The sequence below is a fragment of the Xiphophorus maculatus genome, chromosome 3 (assembly GCF_002775205.1).
Source record: "Xiphophorus maculatus strain JP 163 A chromosome 3, X_maculatus-5.0-male, whole genome shotgun sequence".
Classification (NCBI taxonomy): domain Eukaryota; kingdom Metazoa; phylum Chordata; class Actinopteri; order Cyprinodontiformes; family Poeciliidae; genus Xiphophorus; species Xiphophorus maculatus.
This window is the reverse complement of record NC_036445.1, coordinates 17,735,177-17,758,316: the sequence shown is the minus strand read 5'-3', so window position 1 is coordinate 17,758,316 and position 23,140 is coordinate 17,735,177. Positions and strand designations below refer to the sequence as shown.

Sequence of the window (23,140 nt, the reverse complement as noted above, 5' to 3'; positions counted from 1 at the left end):
TATAGATGAACTGGGTATCTTCTGGTATCTGGAAATTGCACCCAATGATGAACCAGACATGTTCCGTTCTCTTCTTGATATCTTTGCTGATTATTTTCGGTTTTTTTTACTTCACAACGTGAAGGAAGAAGTGTCCTCCACTTAACCTAAATGTCGTGAATTAACCTGAGTACTTTTTTAAACCATGGATACAGCCATTGTATGTAAATTTCTGACGGAGAAGAATGGAAGCAATTACGACGCTCGCTCTGATTTTTTTCAGATTTCAAGGTTAGTAAAATAGAGGTAAAATTCTGCTTTCATTTGTACAGCTCTTCCGTAGAAATCACGCAGCTTCTGCACAAACCTCTCCCACATTAAATGTGTAAAAAGAAATGAAAAAGAAAAAAAAATCTAAATCATACAAGGAAAAATGCCAAAATAAAACATATACACACATAATATAATATTGCAAGAAGTATGCATCACAAATGTTAGACAAGCAGACCACAAAGCTGATATTCAACGTACCTATACAGCACACATTAAAGAAACTAATGTTGAGTAAAATTGTGTACATTTAAGTATAAAAAAAATACTGGGGAAAAAATTAAGTAAAAGTAAAAATATATTGCATTCTATGTATGAAATGTCAAAAATAAGTGCCATAAAATGCAGTAAAATACAGTCTACCTGAAAGACAGACAGACTAAGGTATTTTAAGCCCCTGAGGTTTCTTAGGGGACAATTTCTCCTGCTTCTGCCCAGGACCCGGTTTCCCACGCTCTGTCTCTGGTGACTTCAGGTTAAAAAAAAAAAAGAAAAATCAGATAGTCTTTCTGGGTTTTCCTGCATAGCGAAACTGTCGCAGGCGGAACCCCACACCAGTGGGCGCACCTCTCAAGGATTTAACTGTTGCACTCTGGTGTCACATATAACCACACCCTTATGGACCGATTGGCTCGAAGTTTGCCCGGCACCGCCCTGAGCTCGGTGCATCCGCCCTCTCTACTCTGTGCAGCCTGTTGCTGCCAAACCAGTTGGCAGGCTATCTGATTTAATTGATTAGAAAGCCTTTTTGAACTCAGGTGACAATCATCGTTTAGAGAGACTTCTGCTTTAAACTAGATTTCTGGATTTGAGTAAATTCTCAGGAGCACTGTTTTGGGGGCGGCGCACCTTCTTCAACCTCTGGTGTGATTTTTGTTTTGATACACACATATATATATACAGATATTATTTTTTTTTTCCTGCGCGATTTGAATGAGTTCTTCCTGGTACATCATGCATTTCGGAGCAGGAACCGGTCTAGCGAAAGTGCGGCACCGTGTGCATGAGTTGGTGAAACTTTAATGTGCAACAAGAACAGCTGATCACCGCGCCTCTTCTGTCAGGTCTCCCAGCCTGACTCCCACCCTCTCAACCGGCTGCAGAACAACCTCTCCAGGATGGTCTGCCTGCGCGCACCGGGAGCTGCGGGCGCCCTTAAAGCAACAGTTTTCCTCCTCAACATTATCTCCGCTGTGGTGGCGAAGAGACACGTGGTTTACTGGAACTCTACGAACACAAGGTGAGAAACCTTACTGGACAGCCAGGGATGCTTCCCCTCAGGACAGACACGGAGCAGTAGCAGATAGGGTTAGAGCTGAGACTTGTCAGGCTGATTCAGTCTCCGGGCCTGTGTGTAAAACAAACAGAGCCGGCCTGAGCTCGTCCTGCCACGCTGTTGCACAACAATCTGAGCTCCTTGAGCATGACTCAGAGCTTAGTTTGTTTTCAAGAATGTCAGCTATGCAGCAGATCCCGTGTTTGTGTGCTTAATTAAAGAGGGGCGTAGAGCAGGTATCATTGTTCGAAGTCTTCAGGCTATAAGGCTGCTGGAGTAAAAGTAATAAGAAAAACAACTAAAGTTGATACAGTGGAAAACTGGGTTCACCTAAGACCCAGTTATCTGCTCACACCTTCTCCAGCCAGCCTCTTATCTTCCTCATAATAACCATTCTGCAGTTACTTATTATTCTGTTTAAACAAAGTCTGAAATATAGGTTTCTGTTGAAATGTTTGTTGTCATTAATGACACTTATGACGTTCTCATGGCTTAGGTGTTCATTATAGTCTTATGTGCTTTTGTGCATTGGTTTGGTGATGAGAAGATATGCATGTAATGAGTTGATTGGGGCCATTAGGTTTGTCAGAGGTGTTCCAGGGTGGTCTAATTGGGAGTTTGAGGTGTGAAACTTGCAGAGACTCAAAAACACGTCAACTATTGTCTTACAGGCTTGTTCAGAGACTCACTCTACAAGGAGGCTCTTTACAATGAAAATGAAAGTAATGTTTTACATAAATAAACTTTTAAGGCTAACATAATTGTAAGAGAAACTGGTTTACAGTTGTCAAACAGGCAGTTGTTGATTTTCCACAAGAAGACTAAGCTAAATATGGCCAATATTAAAGAATATTGCTTTTCAGAGAGATGCATAGAAGCATAGTATCCAAAAGTTTAGTGAAAGGAAAAATGGTGGTGTGAAAAGGCGCGTCAAGCAGCCTTGAGAGTATTATGGAGCAAAGCTCATATAAGAGTTTGGGGGAGATTCACAAGGTGTGAGCAGTAGCTGGAGTCCACCCAGACTGCAGAGATCAGTCTAGTCTCCATATTTCCAAACTGATGAATATAAATTACCTGTAGAATAAAGGGAATGTCTTTTATCCTTTCTTTAGTCAGCTGACTGGCAATGTGGAGCACCATGTAAGAGTTGGGGCTACGCTATGTTGTTCTTAGCAGCTCAATAAAAAATGTGCTACTCCTAAATTTTTTCTGACCTCTGATGAAAAGGACTTTAAACCAGGAAAGGTATGACAGTCTCTTTTTAGATTGGTGAAACTGGTTAGTTTCAGGGAGTAAAGATTGCAGAACAATTTGCCCCTGTAATTTGAGAGATACTTGCAGAGAGCAGCAGAGCTATGTATGCATATTTCCTTTTCATATTTGTAGTCAAATGTTCATTAAATGCACAAGAAAGGAATATAAATGACGATGTTTTCTGTGGCTGCAATAAATCAGAATTTCTCAAATGTTTTACTGTACAAGACTATGACTATAATATTAATGTTAGGGCTGCACTGAATGGCATTTTCTTGGCTAACATGGATTTCTGTTTTTCTTTTTAAATTTGGACTGCCAATTTTTATTTATAGATATAAGTGCACTTTCCTCAAAAAAGAGGTTTTTGATATTAATTTATCCTGGGGAAAAGAAAGGTTAAATACAAATTCATGTTGCATAACATATTCATTACATGTTCTTCAAAATTTTGATAGTTCTTGCTGTGCAGTATTTTAGTGCAACTTGTTATAAAGTCCTATATGAATAAAGTAGGCATTATAAGGGAAGTACTTTTAGTAAAACAGAAAATTCAGGCATTAAAAAAACTTATCCCTTTTTGTGGCTCAAAGCATATATTTGTAACTCACCTTATTTTTATTTACCTAAATTTCAGTCAATGTGCATTTTGTTGGTTGATTTATTTATACACTAAAAATTCTGCCATATTTTTTTATTTGTACAAATTCTGCCAAACACTAAGATTTTTATTACATGTCTAATTTTCATGTACATCTTTTTTTTTGCCCATGTACATACAGAGGATCTAAACATGATTCTCGAGGCCAATAATGTCTTTCCTGAGACTTGTTGTCATTGCTGCAGTTCTTATCTTGTGTATTAGAGCCAGCCAGCGTTTCTATCCAGGCAAGTAAAACCCAGAACCGCAAATTGGGATCCAACAGAAACGTGTTTTAGGAGGACCTCTGCAAGGATTAGGAAACCCCTTCATGTCCCCCAGAGATTTGGGGATGAATGGTCACAGTCGGCGACGGTGCCACGCACACTCTGCTGCACAGCACACAATCACAATGCCATCAGGTGGAGGGTGACCCACTGTGGCAGAGAATCACTCTCATCAGCAACACCACCCAATCACAAAGCTATCAGTGGAGCAGTGATGTCCAGAACCCCCTAGACTCACTCTCCTCTCCTCTTCTTTCTCCCCATCTTCTTCATTAGTTCCCTTGTTACATCCTGCTCTCCATTTAATTTTTTTTGTCTGTGCTCCCCCTCCTTTATGTCTCACGACTCCCTCCTGTCCTGTGATGGTTATTGGCAGTGTGATTAGTTGAGCTTCAGTCATTTTCCCATCTCATATTTTCTATTAGCTGCCTGCCAGCCAGCCAGGTTGTCTTGAGGCCTGTAAATGCAGTGAGGCAGAGGGGAGAGGAGCACAGGAACACGGGTGCCATGCCTTTTGTGCCTCTGTAGGATTCAAAGCTCCGACATATTCACTTTTTGGACTTTAGCTAAAGTAGTAGAATGTTGTTTAAATGATTTGTATTGTGATATTTGTAGTAATAATAATGTTATCTATTTTTGTGTGCCATTCATTACACTTTTTTTAGCATTGTTCAACTAATATGTTTAAACAGATTGATCCCTTATTATTCAGTTCAGCTAATTAATTATCTGATCACCACAAGGCTCCACAGTGTCTATGGCAGAGCATGTAGTTGCTTTGCAGTCTTACTTCCCTCAGGAGATGGTGGAGGAAACAGCAAGCCAAATATTGATTCAGGACAGAATAGTTTTGGATTTGCATTCATCTTTCTGTCAAACATTTCTTGAAATAAATGCATAAATTCTATCCCACCTGCTTGGTGTCCAAGTGGAAAGTAGAACTCATCAAAATATTGAATCACAATTATTGCAGTATCAGTGCATGCAATATCACAGCAATCAAAGCGCAGACTTTAGTGTAGCAACAAATACTAAAAAAACATTATAGCATTTTAATTTTTTTCTTCCAAGATCTCATCCCACCCGTGAAAATCGCTGCTTATTTTAGTACTGACAATAAGTTATGAAGCGCATGCTAACTGTAGCATTGTGTGTAGTGAACAGTTAGCCAGTTGAGGTATTCTCACTGTTCTGTCAGGCTTTTTTACGCCTTCAGTATAGCTCATGCCAATGTTTCTCATGAGTACCTAAAATGTAACCTCAAAAAAATAGTAAAGCAGGAAGTGCTTCGTTAAAACACGTGAACGTGTTTGTCAGCCTGCCCTTCATGGAGTAATTAGCACTTGACTAATTACTCCTTGACTCATCGACATAAAAGGGCATCTAAAAAACTCATAGTTGCATCAAAAATATTTTTTTAAACACCAATGCAGGGTGTTAACCATGTGGCCATTATCCTCGTATGCACATGTCAGAAATCTGGGCTTGAAATGCTAGAAACACTTCTTTTTAATGTAAAAATTTGTCATCTTCATCTCTTGAGAGCTATTATCACCACAAAGCACAATCCTAGATTTTAGTGCCAAAATTAAGTCACAATTCAAATGCTAACATTAGCAGTTAGCCACTTAAAGTATTCTTAAGAGTGCAAAAGATTTCTTTGTAAGAACTTTATCTAGACTGTCACATTTACCTATTTATTGCTTCTTTAACTGTTAGATGAATCTGGCAATGAAACAGGGCAACTCAAGTATAACTGAATCTTAAAAAATAGAAACAGTGTATCTGGACTTAAGCCTTTCCTCTCTCACATTATTGGCTCATAATTATAGTTTGATTTGATTTAGCAATATTATTGATTTCGAAACTAGATATAACTTTGTGACACAGTACTATTTCAACATTGATGGCAGATGTTTGTTTTTTTTAAATGAGAGATTATTATAAAAAAATCAGTAAAATTGCTTACTAGCTTTGCAATGAGAACAAGCAGAAGCCAACTGAGGCATTATTAGCGGCTAATAACGGTAAGACATGAAATTTCTACGTTCCTAAAAACATAGACATCTTCACATTTATTACCTGAGCTTACAAAAATTAGATGATGTTTTTTTGTTGTCAGAAATAGTGTGGCATTTTAATATTGCAAGATGTTGTGCCACATCTGTTTACATCTTAAGGAACAGACCCTTCTGTTTTTTGTCAAGAACAAGCTAACTGCAGCAGCTAACAGCCATTCATTGTTTTCCCACAGTGCTTACAATTTTTTTGTATCTTATCAGTCTCTTGGCAATGTTTTTTTTTTTTCTTTCAAATGATTACCCAAAATGCTGCCAGATCAATAGTTTAACAATGATGGGGGTGGGCTTTTTCAACAGTGACATAATCAGTCTTTATTACCTGATAATTCTTTAATACAAAGCTACAATATGTCAAGGGTAAAACACTGATCTGTGGTACATAATGGCAGCTTAGATTGGTATAGCTATTAGACAGTGCTTTACAGAACAGACTTTAGTTTGAGAAATGCGTAACTTGTTCACACCCACTAATCTTTAAAACATCTTTGCACAAAAAAAACAACACTGACCGAACACACAAAGGCTACCAAATAAGATCATGTTAGGTTACCGTAGATTGTTGGAGGACATGCTCTCTTTAGTGTGGTTGACAGGAGACGGTCTCTCGCTGCCACCATTCCTTCGACATCTAGATTTATGGTTTTAATGAAGCGGGGGCAGTGGAGTGGAGACAGAGGAGCCTCGACGCTCTGCCCTTTGCTTGCTAATATGCCTGTAACAAAGGCTCAGTAAAACACTTTTAACGGGCGCACATTTAGCACCCTCCTGATTGAAAACTGGAGCTCTGAAATGGAAGTGATGGGGGTCAGCGGCCAATGCTGTGGGATCAGATACGATGGCCTCTATCTTTGTGGTGCTCAAGTATTCCCCCTCTTTTATGATTTCTTTTTTCTTTTTAAGAAGAGAGTTTACGATCGCGCTTGGTTTTACAGCTGTGCCTCCTTTAGAGCAATAGTCTCTTATTAGATGGGAAATTATTATATACTTCCTGGAGCAGTTAAAGGTCGGTAAAATTATATAACCACACTTCTCAGAGTATTTGTGAGTGCGAGCAATATTTGTTACCTCTCTCCTGAGCAAGAAGCTCTAACACTTTTAAAATAGTATTCATACTTTTCTTGTAGCACCTTGGTGTCCTTTAAAACCTGTTGAGTCAAACACTTTGACCAGCCATTTTGCTGATGCAGCCGTGTCTTTTTTTATTTTATCTTTGGACCTACATTCATCCTAATAAAATCCACTCAGGAATCTGTCGGGATGTTTTCTCAAAGGACCAAAACTTCACCTATTGAATTACACTAGCGAGATATGATTTTGGAGATGTTGTATATGAGCGTCCCATACATCTGTAATGAGAACAAATTTTACCCTCATCTGAACCAAAAATAAGCTACTTCAATTCCTCATTCTTTGGCTTATCCTTTTTCCTGTTCTTTTCATTCTAAGATTCCTCAAAAGAGGTGAGCTTGTTCCAGCAGCCGCTTAAACAATTTTTTTTCACTTCATTTTTTGATTTATTCTTTGCATTTCTTCTTTGAATGTTTGCTGCTTTTCTTGAAATGTGACTTTATTACTATCCCCAAGATCCTCATAACTGAAGTCACAAAGAGTCATGGTTTTAATATTAAACTTCCAAAACATCAGTATATTTTCTTTTACTGGCTGACTCAACATCAGAGTGCACAATTAATAGGCAAGTGAGTATTTTGTCCATATGATCTTTTTACTAACTCCCAGCAGATAAACTTGAATGCTAAATGGATTTAATCATAGCAGGAGATGTACATCTGTTTAGGATTTGGCCTAAGGAGGTCAATGCCTTATGTCAAGGTCTACATAATTATTAGGTAGCTTCTATTCTTTAAGTGAAATGCACCAAAAAAAGAGAGTCGTTTGGGGATGCAGCTCTGTTTAAATTGCAAAGATGTAGGGGCGTGATCACAGAACCATTGCACATTTTGTTACAAATAGTTAACAGGGTAGCAAAAAATGTATTACGAACTGAAGATGCCGATTTGAAGAGAATCGATCATGAATCTACCAGGAATTATCTTCCAGTTCTGTCATATTTCATCAGTGTGAACTACCTGCAGCACCTAGAAGTACAAGATGTTCAGATCTCAGAGATGTGCCCAAGGTGAGGAAGGCTGAAACCCAACCACCACTCAACAAGACAAATCAAGCTGAAGTATCTAGACTGAGCAAAGAAATATCTGAAGACCTATTTTTCAAAAGCTGTATGATGAAATGAGAGTGACTCTTGACGAACCAGATAGATTTGTCCTTGACTAAATGAGTGATGGGCACAGAGCTCCACTTCAAGTTTGACGTCAGGAAGATGGAGGTGGGATACTGTTATAGGTTGGTATTACTTAATATAAGCTGGTTGGACATTTTCAGGTGAAAGATTATCTTAAAATCAACTCTTGAAGCTTCTTTCAGTTTTTAGATTTAGATGGCAAAGATTTTTTTTGTAGGACAATGCTCTATCAGGTGCATCCAACTACTCCTTCCATCGGCTAGCCAGTAAGGGATGAAAAACTTCTGACATGGCCCCCTTCCCCACCTAACCTGAACCCAATTGAGAACTTGTGGACAGTTTCTAAATGGGAGGTTTCCAGTGAATGAAAACTTGCATTTATAGTGATGCTCAGCAGTAATGGTTCTTTTTGATTTAGAAATTACTCACATTTAGGAGAGACTTCATTTAAAGTATTCGCCAGAAAAATCTCAGCTTGAACATTGTCGGCTCTCCCATTACATTACTAAACGTGTTGGGAAACCGGCATTCCCTGGGCTTAATCCGCCAAACACTGGATGAAGAAACAAGTACTTGGGGAAATGGGATGAAACAGATTATTTAGCATGTACTGGCGTAGCAAGAAAAATTTAACATGCTTTTACCAGCAGTTTCCCCACTTGAACCCACTTTTCAAGTTTGGACATAGTGCTTAAAGTGTAAAAACAAAACAAAAAAAAATAATAACATAAAACAGATGCTCTCTGTGAGCCCCCTCTTTCTTTCTGCCTCTATCCTTCATCCCTTAGACAAACTCCAAGCTGGAGCTGTGAGCCAGTGGAGCATATTTAAACAGTGCGTGAAGGTGAATAGTTGTATTGGTTTTTCTGTATCTGTATTGAAAGAGGCCCTCGTAAGTCTCCCGTGTAATCTTGGCCGTGTTTAGGCGTTGTTTCTTTCTCTGTGCGCTCATGAATGATCTGCTTTAAATACCAAAGTAAATCACGTCTTGCATGCCACACCTTCATCACACACACATGCGCACCCACATCCCGATCTGGTCAGTGTCACGAGCAGCAGACAAACATGCCACACGCTGAAGTGAAAGCAGACAGTGTTTGTAATCATGTCTCGGCAGGAGGAGATTCTTTTATTTTTATATTTTTGCTTAATCATGTAGCAGTCATTGAGCACCCATCGCTTTTCCTTTGCACGGGTGGGCTTAAGTGAAAGTATTTTTCATACTGTCTGCTATCTCCCTTCTCTGTGTCTGTCTCTACTAATCTCTGTCTTCCCCTGGTAAATGATTAACATGGAGAACCTGGCAGAACTATAATCAACAAACCCACAGTGAGGTAATTACACTTTATTCCCTGTCCTGCTAACAAAGCAATTTCTCTTCCCTCCTCCGCTCCGCCCCTCCTCTCCTCATCTGTCATGTAGCTGTATCAGTGTCTCTCTCTTCCCTTTTACCTTGTTTCTCTCCATTGTCTCAGTAACTGCTGGGCTACGACCTGTGTAGATTCAGAGATGCATTTGCGTACCTTGTCTGTCTTTTGTAAGCATGTGTTGTCTGTTTGTTTGTGGATTTGAGTGTATTATCTCTTTGTGTGCACTCTTGAGCTGCTTCATCTCTGTCAGGAAACAATGCGGGGCAGTGATTTTTAGCGGCTTGTAAAAGCTTGAGAATTGACATTTGGTAGCATTGTTGTCGGCTGAAGTTTGTTTCAAGAGGAACAATGGCTCCGTCAGAGGTGTGTTTGTAGGAGAGAAGGGGTGTGTGTGTGTGCTTATGGACCACTTGCTCGTTTGGGTAAAAGGGAAAGTCTTTGTTTTCTTGATAAATAGTTGGAGCTGTGATTAATTTTACAGTCTCGAAATGTACCTGCCATGCATCAAAAACATTCAAATTCTGCTGCAATCTTTTTCATCATTCTTCTTTCTCAAGTTTTCAAACTTCTCTCCTCCTCAGAACAAGCTGTGAAAGTGGCTTTTACTGAGAAAAAGCCTCTTCTAGCCAGCAGTGTACGGCTGTGAGAACATTTACCAACCACTGCGCTGGCCTCTCAACTAAATGAGTTATTGTTTTGTTTCCACTTGTTAGTTGATTTTAGGTGCGACTTAAGTGTTCAAGGAAAAGGTGAATTGTTGCCTTTGGATGGCTCTACTTGTATATGTGGGGCATATAGTAAGGGCATTGTGCATTCAATGTTGTTGCTTAATACTGGTAAGGTATGTACTGGTATAAGATACTCACAGTATGAGACCCTTGAGTGAAAATATTCCTGTTTATTTTGTTTACACAAAATCTTAAAATAAAAATGTATAACTTGTTGCTATATTTTAAGCAAGAATATCGAAACGGTTGCTAGTATCAAGTTTCTTGCTTTTAACACAGCACTGTTTTTAAACGTTTTGATTTGGATAAATAGATATGCATATTTCTCGTGCAGCTTGTCTCAATACATTAGAATATTTTCTAAAACAAAATGACTTCTTTCACTAAATGAATTCAAAAAGTGATACTTGCATAGATTTGTTAAACACAGAATGACTATAAGCAGTGTTCCAGTTGTGAATGTTCCCCAAACTAAATGGTCTTTGCTTCACAAACCTCTATGCTGCACTTTTCTCTGTTGCTGCCCCATATTTTTTCCTTCTCCTTAACTTCCAATGAGCAAGCATACAGTTTTTTGTGAACTGAACTTGTGCCTCATCCTCCTTAGCGGGGAGTATCAACGACTTTTTGCTGGACAACTGAAATATGGCCACAAGTCATATTAAATAAATAAATACTTGGAATATGTCTATGTGAAATGAAAATGTGATTGAACAGGTTGCACCTTTACAAACACCCTCTAAAACTTTACAGTAGTTTTCAACTAGATGTGTAGCTGTCTGTTTAGGTGGCCAGCTTTCAGTCAGCTGCTTAACAGTCAACTGCTTGTAGCTTGTCAACAGGTTTAAATATTACCCTCATAAGACTTATGGGTGGAGCTCATACGACTTTTTTCCTCAAATGAAAGATTTGAAGATGCATTTCTTTCTTGTAAGTCAGTGATTATGTAGGTGACTTCTTTTAGCCAGCTGACCTGTGGTGCACAGCAACAAGTGGGGGAGTGGCAGCGTTTGATTGCTTGTTTCATATAGCTGGAAAGAACTCAGGGCTCTATTTCACATTTCCTGGCATCTTTTAAGAGCTTACACCTTAGGAATATTTTGTTTGAAGATTTTTGCAGTTTAGAAACCTCATAAAACTTTGATATAACTTGATATCAGCCTATGATTATGTTTGTTTCTCTCTGTGGTGCGCATCAGTATGTAACCTGTATTCCTCCATTCTGCTGGTAAGTGATATATTACACCCCAGAATGCATGCAACACAAATATAATGGTTGCACAATAAAAATTATCTTTCCGGCTGAAGGTAACACTGAGATGCCTGTGCACAGGAAGAGTCGGGGCATACTGTATTAAAAATGAGATTTGAGGCAGAGGCCTGGCAGCAGTGAGGATGTCTGTATTAAAATGGATCAGATAGTCACAGTGCAGCTCCGAGCAGACATGGTGTAGAGGCATAAAAGGACGGCCGCCTCTCTCCTCCTGGTCAGGATATTTAGTCAATCGATACCAATTTACCAGGAAGATATTATCATCGCCTTCTCGCATTATCGCCAGACTGCATATGGACCCATCGCATTCCCAATTTCTCTCTCCACGTCCGCCTGTTTCTCTGTGTACACACATGCATCAATATTAGGGCGCATTAACGTGTAATAAGTTGCATCGTGCGAATGTCTCCAAGTGAGCCGGAACAGCTGCGAAATGAAATGAGGTGCACTGTTGGCACGGTGCAGCCTGTTTGGCACAAAATGGCTGCTGACGGCATGCTGTGCCGCGTGCGTGTGAAGAAGGAGGTTATGGTGGCTTAAGAGCTGCTGGTGAATGCAGAGTGTGAACGTATTCATTCATGGCTTACAATGAGCTGTCACTGTTACTGGTGTCAAACGAGCTGTGTACTCATTTGATACAAAGATATTTGGTACAAAACAGCAATTAAACTGGGGGGAGGTAAAGAATGCTTAGACAAGAAATGTGGGAAACACTGTCAATCTAATCCAGGATAAAACACAACAATGTGACGCTTGTTTAGCCAACACGAAGGTTGTAGAATTTCTCTCACACGTGTGCACGCAGAAATGCACTCAAGTGCACATAGCCTCGCACAATCCTCTTGCACTCAGCTCAGAAATCCTACCAAAAAGGCAGCCTGGGAATTCCCAGAGACAGAAATTGAATTAGTATTGAGCCAGGCAGAGAAAAAGGCTGTAGCAGGAGCTTGGATTATTGTACAAGACAAGGTTCTGACTGCCAGAAGGACACAGAGACATCATACCTCCACTGATGTTAGGTGCTAAGGGGCAGAAACTTGTGTTTCATTTTTGTGATAAATCCTTTTTTTCTCCGATTAGGCATTTTGTTTATCTAAGTCTGTTGTGATCATAATCATGGTATTGCCTCCTGCGTGAAGAATAGAAGCAACATTTTAAAGATAGATTATAGGCCTTTACTGCTCTTGATCTTATGAGCCAGAAAGTCTCTTAAAATGACAAAAAGGAGGTTTCAAGTGCCCTTCATTAACTTAAATTTCAACTTAACATTCAAAGTGGCAAATGTAGGAATGAAGTATTAGATTTTTACGGTATGGTACTGTTAAATAAAAACACTAGTTTCACTATATCATGGGATTCACAAAAATATAATAATTATGTTGCAACATTATCTGGTTTTTATAACTTAAGCTAAAACCTTGCTTTCTCACAAACATGAAGCTTTTATACCGCAAACTGAAGATTTAAAACTGTATTACTTTGGTAAGAGAAATGGGTGCCACTCCTTCGATTTTTATATTATGGCTAGCTATGCTTTTAACAGCTGAAAATGTTTCCATACAGTCAAATTTGTGTTTTCTTGTGAGTGAAGATAAAGTCTTAAGAGCCCATTTTTTTGCAGTCAGCTGACCATCAGTTGCAGAAAAGGTGTGGTAGGAAGCACTCTTATATTTTATGTGTACTTCATAAAACCAGGAGAACTCAATAACTTTCTCTGGCATCACATTAAAAGTCCTAGGAAATGTAGAGGCATGACAGTATAATGTTAAGTTGTTGCAGGTTTGAAACAAAGTTTTTAAAAATGGTAATTGGTCCCTGCTGTATCAGAGAGCAATGACAAAATATGATAATGTATTCTGCCCTGGGATATTACAGTAAAAGATAAACATAGATAATTTAAAATAAAATTATCTTTAGGTTGTACTCCTTAAGGAAGAAAAAGCAAAAAATGCTTCAAAAATAAAAAAAAAAGCAAATCTGCATGAAGTGTTTTTCTTTGACCTGCAGAGCTCATCACTTTCTACTTCACTTATTGATTTAGATCTCATTACATCCTCCGTTGGCCATAAATCTGGTTGTGTCTGACCACACGTCATGCTTTGTACACTTTGCACTACCGTGTCTTTAGTGAGTTTGCGGGAAATGCATTAGTGGCAGTAAACTTTGCAGAAAAAAATCTTTGTACACTACTAAACCTACAAGAAAGTGGTTTGTTTGTGAACTGGAATAGTAGGAATGTCAGTTTTTATCCAGGTCTTGACAAATACTCAAGAATTTGGAAAACAGTGAGTTAAACACTAAATGTTATTCTTTCTATATATATTATTTTCTCCATCTGTCTGTTTCTATTACCCACCCATTAACCTTGTCAAATCTCTCAACCATGCAGCCAGCTTTTTGTTAATAGGTCATTTGTCCATCTATCCAAGTTGTCCATTTTTCCTTCTAGTCGTACTTTTATTAGTCATCTATAAAAAAAAATTCCATCTGTCGAGGAATTTTTGGAGTTTCTGTTTTTAAATCTTGCACCAACTTAGAAATATCTCCCATAAATTCACAGTGTAAAATATGTGAGAACCCTGAATATGGTCAAAACAATTGTAAATTTATGTATTGTCTACTGTATTTTTGCAAGAGCATAAAGTAAACTTCTGGAAATGTTAGAATTTTTTTTTTCTTGTGGTAGAACAAAAACTAATATTTTGGCTTTGCCTCCCAGAAGTATAATGCAACACAGCTTACTTTCAGCCCACAGTGATGCGCGGCACACAAATTTTTGCCTCATTTTGGTTTTGCACCGAGACACCCGTACCACACACAGCACACAAATGAACATGCATGCTGCCTCACTGCCTCATATTTTTAAGCCCCCAGAGAAAGTAAAAACATTAGACCCACAGTGGAGGAAGTGAGAGATGAAGAATGTGTTAAGGAGAGGATGGTGGAGAAAGAGTCAACAGATTTCAACTCCCCAAACGGCAAAGGAAGGCCCCCAGGGATGAAAGGATGGGAGAGGAGAGAAGAGGGGGTGTTGGAAAGCATTACAGTAACCGTCAGAGTAAAGGAGTGAGGGCGAACCCTTCCTCCACCTCCTAGTTCATGACGCAGGCTTGCGTACAGGTGTCGTACGGAGAGGCGCACGTGATACCAATAGTACCATCGGCCTGCCTGTGAACACACGTGGCTGCTCAGACTCTGGGGAGAGCCCAAGGAGGAACCACACTTCATTTAGAGCTGACGGAGCTTTCCTGGCTTGCAAAGTGGTGGAGTCACATGACTAAAAAAAAAGAACAAGAGACTGACTGTATCAGAAGCCCATTTAAGCTGGCAAGAAATCAGATTCAAGTTGGTGCCTTGGTAGATCAAGATATGAAATATTTCTTTTCACTAAAAAAAGAAATGCACAATTTGATCCAAGCCTCTTGATGATCTTTTTTTATTCCTGTTTTATCTTTTTCTATTTAAATATTTTTAGGCTATTATGCAGCAAATTGAGTTGTTTTACTCAATTTCTGAGACATTGTTTGATCTTCCTGTGTTGTTTTCACCCACTACTTTCTCTGATGTCATACAAACAACCATAGACAACAGTTTTACAAGGGAATAATTTTAATAATTATTTACCACCATTTTAATTTTCTTATTGGTGCCATGATTTTTGATATTGTTAAATTAAGTGTGTAACAAGATATTTTGACATAACATGATGATTGGATTATTTTTTTTTAAAACAAAATTATTATTATTCCATCTAAACTGTGCTTAGATATTGCATAGGCATCTAGACTTAAATTAATATATATTTAGTCTAAAAGTGAAAGCTTTTTTTTTTTTTTACATTTATTAGAAGTTTTAATGTAGGTTTGTTTTTAATTGAGATTCACAAGCTCAAAAGTAAAATTGCGAGTGAAACCTTTAAGAAGGGAACACACACTGGGAGCGCTGCTGTGCATCTCATCAATTAACAAGCATCAGGCGATTCCTTTGACAACATGAAACTATTTTAGACTAATCAGAACAAATCAGATAACTGTCATTTATAGTCTGACAGGATCCAGAGCAGAAGTTGATTTGTATAATGTTTTTTTATTCTTGCTGAATGGAAATGGAGAAAAATATCCTGTTGCCAATCTGCACAGATATGACCTTATAGCAGGAGAACTCATGAATCTCATTGCTCCTGCATTCAGTTGCAAATGGAGTCATTGTTTGCAGCGGTCTTCTCCAAACACCAGAGCGGTCGCTTGATGTTTATGAGTATGGAGAGTTCATCTAAAACACTCGGTGACAAAAGCCTCATCATGAAATCTCCACTCATTAATGTTTTAAAACATATTTCCAGATGGACTTGTTAGGAAAACAGAAAGTTATAGACAGATTTTTAAAAAGTTCTTGCCTCAGATTTACAACAGACCTTTTAATTGGAGCAAAAAACAGTCTTACATACCTTACCTCCTATGTGGTAATCTTTTAATTTTTTTGGGTCATTGTGGTTCATTACCTAAAACGCCGAGCAGTCATCTCTAATCCCAAATTAATCAGTTAATCCTGTCTGCACCTCTCCTCATGACCCTCACCACTTCCTTCCTTTCTACTCCTAAATCCATCCAGCAGTCGCCCCCTCCTCCTTCCCGTCTTATTGTGTCTGAACCTTTCATCCGTGTTGTGGAACTTTGGCCTCAACTGGCCTTTCCAAGAAAACCAGCAGCTGCCAGGCCAACCAGAAGGAACAGAAATGTATTTTAAAGCACAACCTCAAACTAAAGTTATAGTTGTTTGGGGTTTTGTTTTGTTTTTTGTTGTATAAAATCATTAACTTTCCTAGAACCAAACAATAGAAAATGATTAAGTGAACAACTTTTAGTTTTTGTCTTTCCCCTTTTGATTTCTGCTCATATTCACGAGGTGTGGGTTGGTACAGCTCTGCGTGACTAGAACAGGCGAAAGTTGGATGCCTTGAGGGGGAATTAAGTGGACCTTCCATACACCCGACACACAGAGCGATATGACTCTCAACCGATGTGATGGAAAAAGATGGAGACCATGGATCCGCTGCGAAGAGGGTGGGAGAGGGGAAGCAGGCAGTTTAGGCTCCTGGGATTCTAAGGCAGTGACCGTGAAAGTGCTTAGATAAACAGAGAGACTGAGGGGAGGGAGGTGGAAAGAGAGGGTGGTATGGTGCAGGCACACAAACTGGAGAAGGAAATGAGACTTGAGGTAGATGGGGAGTAAAACGAAGAATAGAAGTTTTTAAGTAAGTTGACCAAGACTAAAGCACTGAAAGTGGCAAGCTTACCCTATTTACTCCTCAGCTCTTCTACAGTGGCCTCTGCTTTTCTTCTCTTTTCCTCTCCCTCCCACACTTTAAATTATTCAGGCCAGTTGGATGTATTTGAGCATGTCTCCTAGACATGTTTTGTACGTGCGTGTTTGACTGACAAACGGCAGGACAGCCCTAGCCCACCAACCACCCAGTCCTGGGTGAACAACCACCACAAAATCAAGAGTCGGGAAAAGCGAGGGGGAATGCTCACCTGAGATTACAAAGACAAGTGTACGCTGCCTATCCAGCATCGACCCTAACATCGGGGGTAACAAGACAAAAAAATGGTATACACAAATTGGATAGAGGTTTCACCGTCAGGAGGCTGACCTAGTTTGAAAATGATGGATTTTCAAAGCCAGGTCTGATTTATTGGCTGAGTGTATATGCTTTGCAAGTGCCCTTTTCAAAGTAGTGACTATCTGGGTACGTGTGTGTGTGTGTTTTAAAGGTTTTATGTTTCTGTGTTCCTCTTAGCCTACTTAAACAGGTGGGCTGACAGACTTGGGCCACTGATCAGTCCAGGTTAATGCAGTTAAAAGTGTAGAATATATGTCTTAAAGTGAGCTCCAGAGGGAGGAGATGAAAAATTAATGGTGCCAAAAAGCACAAATTGTATGATGTTAAAAGGATTATTCATAAGAGATAAACAGAGAAATTCTCACAGAAATAATTTGCCTCTTTAAAAAAAATGTAACTTAATCAGCCCAAACTGATGAGGAAAGTTTAAGAAAATAAAAAATATTTCTTTCATTTTTTTAAATTTTTTATTTTGATCAATGAACAGATCTTGCCTAGCTACTACTAGACCCTGGGAAAAACAACCCTCTTGGTGTCGACACTAAGCAAAAAATGCTTAAAATGTACATGTTCTGTGTTGGTAAGGTGTCAGAAGAAACGCAGGTCTATAATAATATATTTAAAATTTACCTGTTCTCTCTACAACATGTTGAGACTTAAATGTGTTTCGTTCAGGCTGTGAGAGAGAGAGAGAGAGAGAGAGCAACAGATTTTCAATAGATAACAGGAAGGCCAAATGGAATGCAGCCAGACTGCTCATTTTTTTAATTAAAGGCAATGTTTTACTCATCTCTAGGAAAAAACAAAGAAACTGCTGTGTTGCTATCTGCATAAATTGCACCAAACACAGGTAAAAAACGTTGTTTTTCATATCTTCCTTGCAAAGTACAAGTTTAAATAGTTGGTTTCCACTTTTATGAGAAAATGTGCAAGAGTGGTGAAACTTTTTTTTAGGAAAACATAATTCCAGCAACTAAGTATGGAGGGGGATGTGTGATGGTCTGGGGCAGTTTGCTGCTTTAGGAACTGGTTGACTTTCTGTGTTTGATGGATCCATGAATTCTGTGCTTTTGCAAAAACTCCTGGAGGATGATCTTTAGGCATCAGTTCTGACCTTAAGATTAAGAACGCTTTGGTTATGCAGTCAGACAATGACTCATAAAAAAATGTCCCCAATGTTTTTGAGTGGACTATTATCAGATTGCTTGAAATGCTCCAATGTTGCTGTAATTCTGTAAAGAACAGTGGGCCAAAGTTCTTCAGATTCATTGCCAGTTGTCAGAAATACTTCAAGTTAAGATTTAGGAAGCAATTACTTTCTACCATGGAGCCTGGTTGATAGAGATAGCTTTATTCCTTTTAATAAATAAAATGTGTTTACAAGAACACAAACTAACTATCCAAATGTTTATTTCATGTTTCTGCTCCCCTGGAACAGTTTAAGTATTTCTGAAAATTCAGTTTTGTTGAATTTGAAATAAAGTCAGTTCTCTGTAATGTGTGATTAAAATTTCCACTCTGTTTTTTTTTTTTTTTCATTTGTGCCATTCATTGCGGCGGAAACCTAAATGAAGAGCCTTCTCAAAATCCGTGCTCTCCTCCTTAAAGTTAACAGTAATTTGTCTGCAGGCTCTGAGATCTACATACATCGCCATCAACTATGGTAGTACATATGCCTAAGACAAATGATGTTGACGCAGTGGATCAGGTTGCCTGTCACTTTGCAGAAAAAGCTGTTTGATGGATTTTATAAATAGTTTGAATCCCTGCTTTGAAGCCACCTATCATAGCTGTCACAGTAAGATCCCCTTCCCGTCTTATAGGTTGGCCCTGTCAAAGTCTGAGCGGTGAGCTACCGCTGCTGTGTTCAAGTTTATGTATACGAGCCAGGCACCTACACAAATCAGCAGTGTATTTACACAGCAGCTCCATTTAGATCGCTGAAAACATGGAGAGCACTCATTACTCTGAGGTTTAGGCTGTCCAACAGACGTGATGCAGGGGAAAAAGACGGAAGGAGCAAACGATGGATGGATGGGTGGGGCATTGGCTTGGCACCAGTCCCAGCTACGGATTGGCCGTTGTCCTGGCAACGGCACATCTGACCTTATTTAGCCCCTTGTACACTCCTTGCCGAACGAGCACTTTGCTTTCGCCCTTGTACAATTCTTGCGCCGCTCACGACTTCCCCATCACTCTTCTCTCCCTTTTTAAAGTGGGGCCATCTCCACTCGAACGTAAGCTCCATGCTGCCGCAGTGCTGACGGGCATGGTGAGGCAACATTTTGCCATGCACCGCTTTTCGTCAGAGAAGTGCAAAATCCTCTTGCACTGTGGTCCATTCACTGTATGTTGGGGGCAGTAATTTCATACCTCCTAGAAAAGTTACAGGAAGGCTTTTATTTTTTTTATCTTTTTTTTTTTAGGATTAGACTAGGCCAGACGGGGAGAGCGGTGCCTATGCATGAGGGAGCTCTGCCACAGGATGAGATGATGGCTTCTGCCGACCTAAAGCTGCAACAAAATGACTCAGATGAATTGGTTTCCATACACGTCGGTCCTCTGGGCCTAAATCGACCAATTCTCCTCAGCTCTGTCGGCTGTAACTACCCGTCCTGTGGTGCTGCTGAGTCCCGCAGAATCCGCACACATTCCGGCTGAGCGGACCTTTGCCGTAACAGGCAGAAAATAGGGTCTGTCTTTACTTGAGACTGGGATTCCTTTAGGCCTCAAACAGCAGGTGCATCTATATATCTGCATGCTTTCATCCCCATCTGTTTCTGTAAATTGGTGGGGAATGTGGGCCGAGACAGCCTGCTGATCCACACAGTTTGAATAAGGAGTGGTGTGACTGGCTGATGTCTTCTGGTCATTTAATTGAGCCTGTAGGGATAGGAAAGTGCAACCAGTCATTTTATTGAGTTGATATATGTATGCTGTCCTCTGCATTTATTGGCATACCTGGTAACTATGAATGAAAAGACTTGAAGTAAATATGTTTCTTATTTTTTGCAGCAATGTAAAAGCAGTTGAAAATTTTCAGCATTTTTCTACCAGAGATTTTTTTCTCTACCTTCTTCACTATTTTTTCACTCTGCTTGTTGGAGAGATGAACTGAAACAGTCACTACTCAGCTTTCAACAATATCATCAGTTGTTTTGAATTTTATAATTGTTGCTCAAACTGGAGATGTAATCAACTTTACACGAATGGGTAATTTCTTACAGCCGTTCCAGAGCTTATGAACGCTTTACTTGAACGACTTGTTGTCCTGTCCCTCGCGTTTTGAACAGCGACTCCGTCACATCAAGAAATTCTTAAGATACATTTATGTTGTAGGGGGTGTCAGTGTTGCTGTTGAGTCATTTATAAACATTCATCCATCCATTTTCTGTACACCTTTGTGCCTAGTGAGGTCGGAAGGGGTGCTGGTGTCTATCTCCAGCGAACGTTTCGGGCGAGAGGCGGGGTTCACTTCGGACAGGTCGCCAGTCTGTCGCAGGGCTAATTTATAAACAACTGATTCAAAATATGTTTGCTTTTAGTGTGACACTAGTGCTAAAAAAATGCTTCAAGACTTTATATACCTCTTTATCTGAAGTACAAATAAATATATAGATATATAATATAGATATGTATTTATATTAAAAAAATACATTTGTCACTAGGTCCTCTCTAGATGTTGGTAGACACATTACAGAAATTAATTTAACTAATGGTTCTACCAAGAATGAATTTGGGGATGCAGATCCAAATATGCACCACACTTTTCAGATTTTTATTTATGAAAGTACTGCGTATCAATTTCCCTATTATTCACAGTGTTTTGTGTTTATGCATATGCAGTCCACCAGCAAAAGCCTTATCCAGGGCATTGTAAACCCAAACCCATTTCACTCAACATGTATTGCAGAACTGATTGAAATGTGCCGATATTGTTTTCAGGACAAAAGAATTTTGTTTGATGATAGAGAGGAGGTATAGGCTTTGCACATGTGAATGCAGGATAATGCGAGTGCTTAGACGCAGAAAGGAAACGACATACAGATGGAGACGGAAGACAGTGGGACATGTTCCAAAGTTCACATACCAACCATTCAAGTCATTCGAGTCACTCGAGTCCAGGAAATAAAAGCAAAGGGTCTGTGGTGTAAAGCACAGAAACGCATCCTGCTGGCCCTGAAGGAACACACACACATGCACACACACTCTCCTGCAGTCACATTCAAAACAGGAAAGTGTAGATAAGCACTTTTCCTCATTCCTTTCTATGATGAGGTGTTGATCATGTGTTTGTCCCCTATTTGGGTCCAAAGAGGCGGAGTCTGTACATTGGATGTTAGGTGGAAAGAGGGGCTTACAAAAGATTTTTTTTTTTATTGAGCCAGCTGGAAAGGCGAGATAGTGGAGGGGGGGACAGATGGCTGTGGATTGGGAGGCGACATCCTTGTTTGTCTTCATAGAGGGGAGTAAGGATCATGATAGACACAACACTAGGTTCTAGGCTTTGGACATAGCATAGCGTCGTGTTGAAGGAAGGGGGACATAGCTATGTGATTTGGTTAGGAGGGTGGGCTTGTCCTCATTTTGTTGTGTTCTTCACCCATGTGGAGAAGCAGTGTGTGTGCATGTAGGAAGAACAAGACGGTGAGGGAAATGTTTCAGTGCTGTAATCTCCTGGAGTATAAAGCAAATGAAGCCTGTTTTCCACTTTTTCTAACTTGTTCAATTCCACTTGTCTTTTTCTGGCTCTGAACTCGGGTAAGCCTGTGGAGTAAGAGGAAGTTTTGCCGACCTGAAGGAAGCACTCTTCTCTCTTTGATGAACTGCCGACTTTCTCCTCCTTCCTTTATCTTTAGGCTCATTTTATCAGGAGCTCGCTCATACCTCCCCTCGGTTATTTCTGATTGTGAAAATGCTGCTGTCCCCACAAAAGGCTTCCCAAGTGGAAGTAACAGCTGCTCAATGTTGCTATGCCTGTTTTTCTCTTCAGTCACAAAAATGTGTTGTGGTGCAGTCATTTTGACCGGTCAAACCTCTGAGATTTGGTGTGTAGACATCATCAAAGGAAGAACTGGTGAGACTGGAATGGGTGCATTTCTTTTCGTGGTTGAACCTCCTTGTGAAGGATGTCAGTGACTGTCTGGTGGAAAACAATCATGTCAGCAGTCTTCCTCATGATTGTGTTAGCCACTATAAGACCATAACACAAGTTTAATTTTTATATATTATCTAAAAGTTTGGGCTGTAATTTGTTGTAAACCATAACCATAGAAGTCACCACAAACAAACACTTGAAGCATATCCCCCTGGGTGTTATGAATCTATTGAATAAGTCTCCCCTTCTTTAAAAGAAATTGGGTAACTGATGGTGGTAGCCTCAAAAATCTGCTACCGATTTTTTTTTTTTTTTTTCTTCAAGACATCTCAGTAAAATTCAGGCCAAACTACCACACTGAGTTGCTGTATAGCGTTCAGCACTCAAACTTTGTGAAATGTGAGCGTGTGCTGACTCTACTCTGGAACTATCATGATGATGGGGATAAAAATAATGAGCAGCACTAATTGGAAAGCCATGAGTCATGGGAGAATATGTTGATAGCTCAACCTGCAAAAGCTACCCTGCCATCCCAAATGAGTAGCTAACAAAAAGTAAAGCATTTCTTTCTTTTTTTTTGTATGGCTGCTTTTACCATCAGCTCATCTCCACACTTGACTGCTAACGATTTGGCTAATAGGACTGCTTGTGCTCTGGCAGAATTCAGTAATAGTCTCCAAACTTTTCAGCTTTCAAGCCACAAACTCCTTTGCTGCACAAACTAGTGACCCTAACTACACTCGCTCAGCTGATTAAAGTTAACAAACACTACTAACAATTAAGCAGGTTGGAGTCAATTTGCTTCTTCATTAATTTCGACCCTCATTTTATACCCATGAATTGTTATTTTTTTCCTCAGTTTTTTATTTGGTAATGTATTTACATAATTTGTGAAGATAACTGTAAAAAAAAAAAAATCCTAAAATTTGTAAATATGAAAC

The 23,140-nt window shown here is 39.4% G+C and overlaps 1 protein-coding gene across 1 annotated transcript in view; it reads left to right on the top strand.

Annotated features, from left to right (window-relative positions):
• Nucleotides 1-1,354: 1,354 nt before the first annotated feature.
• The window catches only part of efna4 (ephrin A4), a 45,430-nt gene continuing 23,644 nt past the window's right edge, over nucleotides 1,355-23,140 (top strand). Inside the window, exon 1 of the mRNA XM_023331665.1 lies at nucleotides 1,355-1,549. Coding sequence (XP_023187433.1) covers nucleotides 1,428-1,549 — 122 coding nt within the window. The 5' untranslated portion in view covers nucleotides 1,355-1,427. The remainder of the gene's footprint in view (nucleotides 1,550-23,140) is intronic.